This window comes from Grammomys surdaster, unplaced genomic scaffold, assembly GCF_004785775.1.
Source record: "Grammomys surdaster isolate TR1022 unplaced genomic scaffold, NIH_TR_1.0 313, whole genome shotgun sequence".
In the NCBI taxonomy this organism is placed as follows: Eukaryota; Metazoa; Chordata; class Mammalia; order Rodentia; family Muridae; genus Grammomys; species Grammomys surdaster.
The window spans coordinates 5,631,174-5,642,766 of NW_021604732.1; the positions used below are offsets into that span (position 1 = coordinate 5,631,174).

The window sequence follows — 11,593 nt, forward strand, 5'->3', positions numbered from 1 at the left end:
TTGTCCAAGGAAGCCACCTTCAATTTCTCACCATTTCTGGATAATGACAATATGGTTTGTGAAGACTTCTAGCAATGTCTGAGGTTAATAAAAATCCTTTGAGAAGAGTGAGGGTCTCAAAGACAATAGAAATTTAGAGAGAAACAAGTTAACAAAAAACCATTGAAACTCATTATTCAAGACTTAAGTTTCTACAGAAATCATATTAGGAGGTGTTCAAATCTTCTGAGACCATAGTGAGATATGCCTTTACTGTTCCCCAGAATTTTCATCTCTCAGAAGAGGGTAGCAATGCCCTCCTCACATGGTGGCTGGATGGACCCAAAGGATAATGTGTTCAGAAGGGTGGCCATGCAGTAAGAGGAAGACGGATGGATGCCAATTTACAGTTTGTTCTTCCTATGGTGATGTTTTTGTTTGTTTTTTGGGGGGAGTTGTTGTTGTTTTGTTCTTATTTTTTTTTCCACCAGAATGGTGCCTTTCCTTTGTTTCAGATTTCAAGAAGTTGTCAGTGAGTTTATATCAAGAAAATGTGGGGGAACATTTTCAAGGTATGCCTGCTCAGGGCATTGTTTCACTGTGGCATGAGAGAGGGTATGGATATTTGTGAAAGCTTCCCAGGGACAGTGATGGTACATTCTGAGTGTTCACTATGTATCTGCAGCAAGTCTCTAGGTAGTGATCCTGTCCTTCCTATGGCAGTTCTGGGATCTGTTCCTTGGAATAAAAAATTTCTGTGCTAAAATATTTAGGAAGCTATATGTTCCTTTGCCTCCTTAGGGCTTATTAAGGAATCAGAGAAGTCCTACGGGATACAGAATTTAAAACATGCTTACTATTATCTTTTGATCTCATTTTTCTTTGTAGTGTTCTCCCTTCCTTGCAACTCTCATCTGGGAAAAGTCTGTGGTACAGCACTAGCTAATACTGAATTCTGTGCATATCCAGAAACCTTAGACATTAAAGACAATAGGGAGAAACAGGAGAGCCAGGAGCAGCCAAGACACCCCCTGTCCAGAGAGTAGGCTGTGATTTAAGCCTTTAAGCCTTTTTTTTTCCTGAGGCAGGGTTTCTCTGTGTAGCCCTGGCTGTCCTGGAACTCACTCTGTAGACCAAGCTGGCCTTAAACTCAGAAATCTGCCTGCCTCTGCCTCCCAAGTACTGGGATTAAAGGCATGCACCACCACTGCCTGGCTCGGATTTAAGCCTTTAATCCTGATGCTTTTGTTCTTCTGGCAAGCTGCTACTTAATTCTGAAAAGAATCTGTAAATGATAAATAAGTGCCTTCCTGTATGCACCTCTCTGTAAATGCAAGGTAACAGCCAAAGAGCCAGGAAGGTGAGCTACCATAGACTTTAAGAACAAACATGGTTTTGAATTCTGGTTCAAACTCTACAGCCTCAGTGACTGTGGGCGAGAGACATGACTTCTCTATGCTCTAGTTTCTGCATTTGTAAAGTGAGGACGCTGATGCTGTCCATTTGTTGGGCTGCTGTGGATCCCACAAATCCTACAAAGCTCTTAGCATGGGCTCAAGCTTGTTATTGTCATTAGTGAATCACAGACACTCTTGAAAAAAAGGAAAATCAGGATAAGGACAAAGAACTCTGGAAGCCAACTCAATAAATCTTGTTTTTCACATATGAGTTTACATTTTTAAGAAATGCCAAGTTCTCTCATGAGAACTCAGGGTGAGAATTTGAAATGTTTAGTAGATCGAATGGTTATGCTGCTGGAGTGTGAGGATTCTTTCACCTAGCTTCCCTTCAGTGGAATCCCCAAAGTATCTGATTGATATACAAGAAACAGACCAGAGCTCAGGCAAAAGAAGAAAAATCAATGGCTGAAATTCAATAGCTTTGAAATGAGAGAGGAAATGAGATTCAAAACTAGATGAGGCTGAAGTCAGAGGGGTTAAAACAGGGATATCTATGCAGACAGAGCTTTATTATTTGCTGTACTTAAAGAAAAGGGACAGAAACAAATACCAAGTCTAAGAGATCCTTGCCTGTCCCCACACTAAGGTGTCCGATTCACCTGTGCACACAGAGTGGGTGTGTGTAATGTGTAAACTTTATCAGTTAATAAGGTTTCTCATCAAGGAAGTAGGTCACAGGGCCCCAAGTCCAGATCTAGATTGTTCCTGCCTGCCTTGAAGGACTTTGTGACCGTACACCAGATTTTGTCTTCCTCTTTATAAACACTAAAGTGACTCAGTGAGTGTGTGTGTGTGTGGGGGGTGGGTGGGTGGGGGAAGAAGCCAAGGAAAGTAACACTCAGAGGCCAAGCAGCCAGATCAGTGGGGCTTGGAGACCAAGAGCTTAGTGAGTGACGTAATGGTATGGTGCAGGTGTGTTCTTGTTCTGATGGCCACAGAGACCACTGTGTCTGCAGCAGGCAACAAGCTCCTATTTTGTTCTTACAGCCTTATTTCCATTCATTCTACCGTAAAGCTATGGGGTATCTATTAGCATTCCTGCCTACAAGTGGAGAGGAGGGACCAGACTTATGATGGCTGTCAATCACATAGAAAGCCCTTGAGACATGCCCATCAGGTACAGTGGAGCAGGCAAGCTGAGTCAGAATACACTGTTTCGTCTTGAGAAATGATACAGACCACAGAACTACAGCTCACGAGACTCTTGGAGGAGTGGAGTATTTGCTTTCTTTCTCCCAAATCCCCTGACTCATTTAATTCCTCCATAGCTAAAATCTAGCAGAATAATAAAAAAAAATGAAAGAATTATTTTTTTCCCATAAGTAGAGAGAGGTCGGAAATCAAGCTATATAAGGAGAATTGTAATTGAAAACCAGAATATCACATCCAATTAGCCAACACAAACTGTTTATGAAAAAATCATTGCTATTAATAGCAACTACCTACCAGTCTCTTTCAGTGTTCTGTCCTAGGTAAGCAATCAGGTCTATACCATTTAGTTTTAGGAGTCACTCTAAGAGAAAGGTCTTATTTTTGCCTTTTTTTTTCATGACAAAGGAACCAAAGTATAAGAGAGTAATAACTTCTGTAAAACGACGCTCATCCTTGTCAGAACTTAGTTAAGTCCAGTTTTGTCAAAACCTAGAGTCTGAGCCAGTCACCACCAAACTCTCTGTGTTTCCTCTACTATCCAGCATGGCTGGTTAAGTGTGAAGAATCAACAAAGGTGTCAACAATGGGTGGCCTAGGCGAGGATCAGGGCTGTCAATGAAGTAGGTTCACAAAGGGAAAAGTGGGAACTGGGATACAGCTCAGGTGGTTAAGTGCTTGTCAAAGCATGAGGAGTCGAGTTTGATTCTCAAAACCCACTTTAAAAAAAAACATCAGCATAATATGTGCTTGTAATCCCAGTGCCGGAGAGCCAGAGTCAGGTGGGTTCCTGGAGCTTGCTAGACAGCATAGTCTACACAGCAAGCTTCACATCCACAAGACCCTGTTTCAGTAAAAAGGTGGATGGCTTCTGAGGACACACCTGATATCAAATGCAGATATTTGTGCAAACAGGGACCCATATGAACTCATATTGGAACACACACACACACACACACACACACACACACACACACACGGCAGGAGGAATGGGGAATAACAACTACTACTTTGCTGTAGTTAAGGAAGAGCCAAAGGAATATCAAAGATTCGTGCTGAGATCTGAGCTGGGCAGAATGAGCAGGGTCAGCTGAGAACAGAGGAGAGGGTTGGTTGCATTCTCAGCTGAGCAGTTGTAGGACTTGGTTTTCAATACAAGGTAAATTTTCCAGGAGGACAGTTAGTCATCACTTATGAACTCAGTCTTTCAGCAGGGTACAGACCTTCTTTTTAGCCTCAGTTTCTTCATCTGTGATATGGGCATGCTAGCTACCCGGAAGGTTGCTGGGAGGACTGAATTTCTAAAGAGGCATCTGCTGCCTTTCCCTTCTTCCTGCCAGTGTAGATTCAGCATTCCAAGAGATAAGCTTGCTTCTTGTCTCTGATCTCACCATGGAAGGTTATATAGAAAGCACTTACCTGCTGTGAGAAGCCCTTCACAACACATCTCTGCTTGAGGTTGGTCTCTCCATCCAGGTTGGCAGTTTCCAGATGGCAGACCCCACTGGGGTCTGAGGAGAAGAGAAGGAGGATGTCGGCTGGGACAATCTCATTGCACCGCATCTGGACAAAATCCCCCACACGCACATCTTGCCAGCGCTTCTGCATGTAGTTTTGTTCTTTTCTGAGGTGCAAGAAAGACAGGTATCTCAGTAAGCTTTAAGTACAGTGGCTTACTTTAGATGTCAACTTGAGACAATCGAAAACACACTAGGGAAGGGGCTCTGTAGAGGAAATGGATAGATCAGGTTGGCCTGTGGGCATGTTTTGATTATTGAATGACCCAGCCCAATGTGAATGACATTCTTCACAGGTTGAGGGGGGTGGTCCTCAGTGGTATAAAAGTAGGGGAGGCTGACTGAGCACCAACTAAAGAGTGAGTGATCAAGCAATCATGCATCTAGGAATTAATTTTTTCTCTGCTCTTGGCCTTGATGTCACTGCCATAATAGCCTGTATCCTGGACATGTAAGCCAAATAAAATTCTTCCTCTTCTAAGTTACTTTTGGTCATAGTTTATAAAATCCCACTCATAAAAGATCTATTCCTTTGGTTATTTAGAAGTTTAAGCAATTCCCAAGTGTTGACCAGGTATTGGGCTGAGTCTTTCTTTCCTGGGCGGAAGTGTATTTTAAGGGGAAGTTAACTGTGGCATTATATTGCATGGCTAGTTATCACAGAAAAAAGCAAAGGTACAAAGGCCAGAGACGGAGAAAGGACTGTTCTCAATTATTGGGAGCAGAGAGGCAGTAAAAGTGAAGATATTGATCATTAAGAATGTTTGGAACACTGGTAAAATGGAAACCTCTAGACACATTTAGAACATTAGCAAGAAGTTAGCAGGGACTTTGATAGCATGGGATCCACCATAACTGGAAATCAGAGGACTGAGGAACGGGAAGGAAATGATATACTTACCTCTCTGTAATCTATCTAACTTAGATAATAGCAGTAACAACGAAACTTGCCAGCTGCACATGCACAACACACTGAGTACTGGTGACATTTGCTCGCTTCTATGACAATTCATTGGTGCAGACATTATATGAATTTCATAAAGAGATGGAGGATCAAAACTTCCTTTCCTCAAGTCTTATAAAACCAGGGCTGTATAACCTGAGCTTGTATCCAGCTTGATGTCAAAGCTTACAGTTCTCACTGCTAGCCCCTTCCAGTTAGTGTAACAGCGTTAGCTCTTAGGTTCCCTCCTTCCCAACAGCACATTGCATTTACACAGAGATCTCTTTACCAGAAAGTCTTTGTTGCACCCAGCCAACTATTTAACAAATTTTGCTCTCCTAAGTAATCCAGAAGCTCTTATTTTCTACTTTAAAAAATACCTATTTGAAAAATATATCTTAGGGTCCTATAAAGTCTTTCAGCCATACCAAGCCACATCTAATGTCCAAGATATCCTTAATTATTCCTCGCATCATGCAGTTTCAAGATCTGTCCTAGAGGTGTGGGCTCTTCTATGACTGTATCTCTAATGTTCCTCTTTCAATGTGGGATTTGAAACCAGACCAATATTCCACATGTGGTCTTTTTATCCGAGCCTTGCTGGCTTGAAGTTGATATTTCTAAGTGTAGCTGGGTCTGGGGAGACAGCTTACATCTGTGCCACGTCCACCAGATGCTGAGCCTCTCTAGATATGTGGTTTTTGCTGGAATCCGAGATGTGAATGAAAGTACTCAAAGAAGTTGAAAGGACTGTTGTCTTTCCTTCTTTGGGTTCTCTAAAGAATCTTAGCAAATCACTCCTAAAAGTCTTGATTATAATGGTCCCCACAGAAGACTCACAGCTTTTGAAATGAAGTTTCTTCCATCTGGAAGGCTGGAGGAAGGCCTCATCAAAGTACAAAGTCACCAGGAACATTAGGATTGGTTAGCAGCCTTACACCTTGAAGTTACTACAGGGTATATAGACATGTTCCATGGCCCAAGGAGTCAAGTATAGCATCCCTGGTCTACTCCAGGGATAATACCCACATGGCTACTGAATGTGGGGACAGTCTCTTTGTAGCATTATCAGTATTTCTTATGTGATAAAGCATGGGTCAGATTTCCACAGGACTTTTGATTATTTCTATCCATGCCCCCATTGTACTCCATATCATGTCTTTAAAATGAAGAACGGAGACAGTCCTATCAGCTCTATTTCATGTTATCACTTCACAGATATATTCGAAAATGTATTCATTTGTATACTTGGGTTATATCCACCCAGCAAAACAGCCACAGCAACTCAGTCCTGGGATCACCTGTTGAGTGTTCAGTTACAAGGCTCTTTAAAGGCTGTGGGATGGATTAAACTCTCTGTGCCAAATGAACTTTCACGGAATGAAGGAGGGATTGATTTTTTTACCACTTTATCTTTTCATTTTAAGAGAAAAAAAATGATTATTCAATACTAAAGGAAACTTTCCCCAAAGAACAAAAGGTTATCCCCCAGTTTATCTGCATCTCCCTTTATTTCCTCCCAGCCTTTGGCTTCTGTGACCATGGATGGAATCTATGACAGAAAGCCTTTGGAACTGTGGGGTATCCGTTGATAACTACAACATCAACATCCTGCCTGGTGTGTCAGAATGGATTAGAATCTGAGCATCATCTGGATGGTCATCATTTTCAGAGTTTCTTTATTCTGAAAATTGTCACAAATACGCTAGGTGGGGTTGCTCCATTTAGGGCAAAGTCAAGGCGAAAGCACATCCATCAGTGAGGACAAGTTTGTTCTCTCCACTTCCCAATAAAGGTCTCCACTGCTTAGTATGGGATATAAGTAGGGACAAGGAAAGGTGAAAGGCTCTGGAGGTTAGTTTCGGGTGCATACACACTTATGTGTTTGAAGTGGGCTGGAATGCTACTCTCTCAATCTTCACCATGATACAGGTATCACTAGATTTCTGCTCTATCTTCTTTTTGATACTGCTTGGATGCCAATTATTTTCTCAGACAAAACAGGCTAGGGAAGGGACATCATGGCTATTGCTGGAGGTTTGTCTCTTCAGTTCTGTAAAGCAGGTTGTCACTACTCGGCCAACCTTGTCTTTCTCCTTCGTGCTTTTTTATGTTTATAATTAGATCCTGTGGCTTTGGATCAGGCAACAACGACCTGCACACACAAACCCTAACCCCTCCCCCTAAACTTTTGCCTAAGACTAGAAAAGAGAGATCTCAGCAAATTGATGCTTCAGGTTCTGGAGCATGGTTCCTGAAGCAAGTTCCGAGAAGTTGTTCTTCTCCAACAGGCCCATGCTGTCTCCAGGAGTCCCTGGAGGGAGATTGGAGTACTGCAGCTATAGGTATTGATTAAAAAGTATTTGGGGAGCGTGCAGTTAATATGGGTGCATGCGACTTTTCTTATTGGGTACATTTAAGACATTTTATTTGTAGTAGTGTTATATTATAATAAAATGATATGTTATAGTAAGGCAATCTTGCTGTGTTCTAGGATGATGGGCATATTTTACCGGACCTTTAGGGACATTTCCATTTCACACTTGGCTACTTTTCTCTGGTTGCCCAATGCTCTGGGGTACGCTCTGTCGCTTCATCTGTCAACAGCATGTCTGTGGAGCAGCCAGGGATGCATAGCCCAAGGGTGTCCAGCCAAGGGAGGTGAGAAGTAGCGGGAATTTAGCTGAAGCGGAAAAGTGGCATGCTTCTACACTGAGTGACACTCAGATGTGACCAGCAGCTGGCTAGGAGCTGCAGCTGGAGTCATTCCCTCATTAATATGGCCCACCTGGAACAGCTGCCCCAGGTGGATGCACACACAGACTCTTGCTGTTCCTCTGCTCAGTGAGCTTGCACCTGGGAACCCACTGCTATTTTAGTTGCCTGCGATGTTCACTGCTGTTTAAATATAAGATAAATTCACGTGGCTTAGGACGGAGACTCCATCTGGCGGATTCTACCTTGAGGAGAAAGTAAGTGGCTCTGTGCTAAGCAGCTTTCTGAGAGCAGACAGGCCTTTAAAAATAAGGGAAATAAACAGCGAGCGAGGTTTTTAACCCATCGTACGCAACGTGGAAATGGGTGAGGGGGAGAGATGGAGGAGGAGATGCTCGAGGCTCCATCTCTCCTATGCCTGGGTCCTAATGCATCAAACTGTGGGGACTGGAGAAGACTAGACCTACCAGGAGGATTAACTGTCTCACAGAATTTATGATTAACAAACAGATGACAGTCTGATCATGCTTAAATGGGAAGCCTAGGATGTCCCCGGTGGCTATCTAGTGTGAATGGGGACCACTGAGAGGAATGAAGGTAGTCCAGGGATTAAGAATGTGTGTTTGCGCTGGAGACATGGCTCAATGATTGACTTCCTACTGTTCTTTCAGGGACCTGGGTTTGGTTCCTACCACCCATGTCTGGCAGCTCACAACCACCTGTAATTCCAGTTCAGGGGACATGACGCCCTCTTCTGGCTTGTGCAGGCACCTGCAACATGCTATCATCCCCAAACATAGATTCACATAATTAAAAATGAAATAAAACTTAAAAATGAGCGCTGTTTGAATCCAAGCTTCACTGAGTATTGTCTGTGAGAAATTAGTCAAATTATATAACTTCTCAGAACCTGCATTTCTTTATCAGCATCACCTCACAAGGTTGTGGACTGGGGACAGGATCCACAGGAGGGAGTCCTGTTAGGGCTTTGTATCTCGTGCCCATTAGACACAGCTTCCTTCCCGATGCTGAGAGAGATGATTGTTCATGGTATGGTGAGGGCTTCCCACCCTTCTTGTGCCCTTACATTTTCTTCTTCATGCTACTTTATACTGATGTTCATTCTAGGGTTTGGGCCCAGGCAATAATAATGTATAAACTCCAGAAACTCTACAAATACAAACCTTTCCCTAGACCCAGAATAGAAAACAAGTACAATTTCAGTAATCTGAACAGTTCCTGCCCTGGAGCATGGCTGTTCAAAGATTGAGCTGGGTGGGTAGGCTAGATATATGGTTCTATTCCTATTCTTTATCTGAAGGCTGGGATAAGTGTGGAGGTCTGGCCAAGGGGAGGGTAGTGGTAAAAAAAAGCTCAGACTAGACCCAGTGTTTTTTTCCATAGCCATGGCTGACTCAAGGCTGCTTATAATGCTTATAAGGTTTGGGAAGTTGAGTGTGGAGGTCTGAGACATATGGCACAATTGGAACAGCAGAGTCACTTGAGCTGTGTTTGAAGGATAATTTTAACTTTTATAGCTGCCTTTAACTATTACCTTTCTTCCTTATATGTGTGTACACGTGTGCGCTAATGCACTCGCAGGTACATACATTTGTGGGTATGTGTGGAGGTCAGAGGTCAACCTCTAATGTCACTGCTTAAGTGTTGCCTATCATTTATTTTTGAGAAAGGATTTCACACTGGCCTGCAACTTGTCACATAGGCTAGGCTGTCTGTGCTGTGAGCCCCTGTGATCCTCCTTTCTGTGACACCCCCCCCATTCTTAGTGAAATATGTCACCATGCCCAGATTTTATGTGGCTTCTGTGGATCAGACTTAGGTCCTTGTGCTTATAAGACACACTTTACTGAGTGAGCTATCTCGCCAGCACCTTCTTAGTCTGACCCTCAGGTTATTCAACTAGGATGAAGGACTTTTGGTAGTTGTAGCTGAAAGTTCATTACACTGGTGTTTATAGCTGCCCATCTTCTCCTTGTAGTTGTTTCTAGGTTGGGGAAGAACGGAGCATCACCATAGTGACAATGAACTAGGATCTATGGTGATTGTCTATTTTGTTAGCAGATACAAATGAGGTATGATATTTGCTGGCTGGGAGGAATGTCTGGTAAGAGGGATTAGGGCTTGAAAAGGGTGATGTCATCTTAGTTCTTAACCTGATCCCAGTAAATGACACTGAGATGGAAAGAATTGCATTAAAGATAGCCTGGGGCTGGGGCAGGGGATAGACAGTACAGCTTTCTTCCTGCTTTAAACCCCTTTATGGTCTATACTTGCTTGTCTGGTACAGACCACACAGGAGGAGTTTGTTAGACATAGAGGAGTTGAGGTAAAGGAAAGCTGCTTCTATAAAGGAGCAGCTGAAGTAGAGGAACAGAGGGAGGCAGGAACCATGGCTGGGCTGGAGACACTGTGGAACTTAAGTTACATTCACTATAGAGATGCCCATCCCCATCCAGGGCAGCTGGGAATTGATTGGCACAAGAGGACCCAACTCCATCAACATGTTGAGGCTGAGCATCCCTAACAGTGTGGCCTTTGTTTTAGCACCACCCTGTTCTCATCTAGAAGCTCACACTGGGGTCTCATATGTATGCTAAGTGTTAAAGCTCCAAGCTCTGTGATGGTACCCATCTCTAACTTTACTGACTATGTAGCTGCCACATTCAGAAAGAATAACTTAGAACAGACCATCATTAAGAAGTGATGGCCACAGGCACACCATGCCTCACAGGATGGGGAGTCACCAGAGACTTCTTGTAAGCCCATGGCCACTGGATTATGAATAAGCAGCCTGGGGGGTGTCTGAGAGCACATAGCATAGTGTGTATGAACTTCCTCTAACCTTAGCAGATCTAAATCCTACCCTCTCTTTACAGCCCCAGGCAATGAATATCAGTGTTGCATGGCTTGTTGGCATGCCTGCTCACATATCACGCTTCTGTTGCTTTATGGTTTCGTGCACCTTTTATTTTCACTATGGGATGACCTTGCTGAGAGATGGGAAAGTTTATATCTATGTTCCTAGGATTGGGTAAGCTGTTTGTTAAGTATGATGTCTTATAGATTCATCTTAAATAGTATGCAAATGGAAGCTGTTTGAAGCCACATTGACAATTAGTCATTACAGACTCATCACAGAAGATGTCTAATAATAATGAGATCTCATATTATTGGCTGACATGTATAGAGTGCTCAGAAGGAGCCCAGCACCAGATATACATGGCCACTTATCGACCAAATTAGGAGATGACTTTCATTATTACTATTTTTTTTCTCTTTTCAGATGAGAAAGACAGGGCTGGGAGGAGTTATCTTACTCAGGCAAGATCACACAAGGACTTTTGAGTTGCAGTGATGGGCACCGTAGCTTAATGTGGAATAGATGCTCTGTTTGGAAATGGGGTACAGAGTAGATGAAGCTGAAGATGGTGACAGAAGCCTAACAGAGGCTAAATGAAAACATGAGTGTCACCTTTTATAGTCCTGAGCTTAGTAATGGTGAGGCAGAGGCCATGAATTCCCCCACCCCCTTGCTGACACACAACTCATCTCTGGTGACAAGAGTTCAGAGCTTCAGGCACACTTGAACTCTTGTTTTATGGCTCTCCCGCCTATGAGTTTGGGGGACCTAATGAAGTCTCTCCTGAAATGACAATCTCAATTGGTTCAAGTGCTTTTTAAATATAGCTTTCTGTGAGCATGAGGCAAGGCAGAGGGCCTTGTGTGTGTGTGGGAGACACTGGTAATATGGACACTGGGTTTTCCATGTGCAGAACCAAGACCTGGGCCATGAACACCATGGTCTGTTG

The 11,593-nt window shown here is 43.2% G+C and overlaps 1 protein-coding gene across 1 annotated transcript in view; it reads right to left on the reverse strand.

Moving 5' to 3' along the window:
- Atp10b (ATPase phospholipid transporting 10B (putative)) overlaps positions 1-11,593 on the reverse strand; it is a 100,397-nt gene that overhangs the window by 77,425 nt on the left and 11,379 nt on the right. The window contains exon 3 of the mRNA XM_028777718.1: positions 4,008-4,212. Coding sequence (XP_028633551.1) covers positions 4,008-4,212 — 205 coding nt within the window. The remainder of the gene's footprint in view (positions 1-4,007; positions 4,213-11,593) is intronic.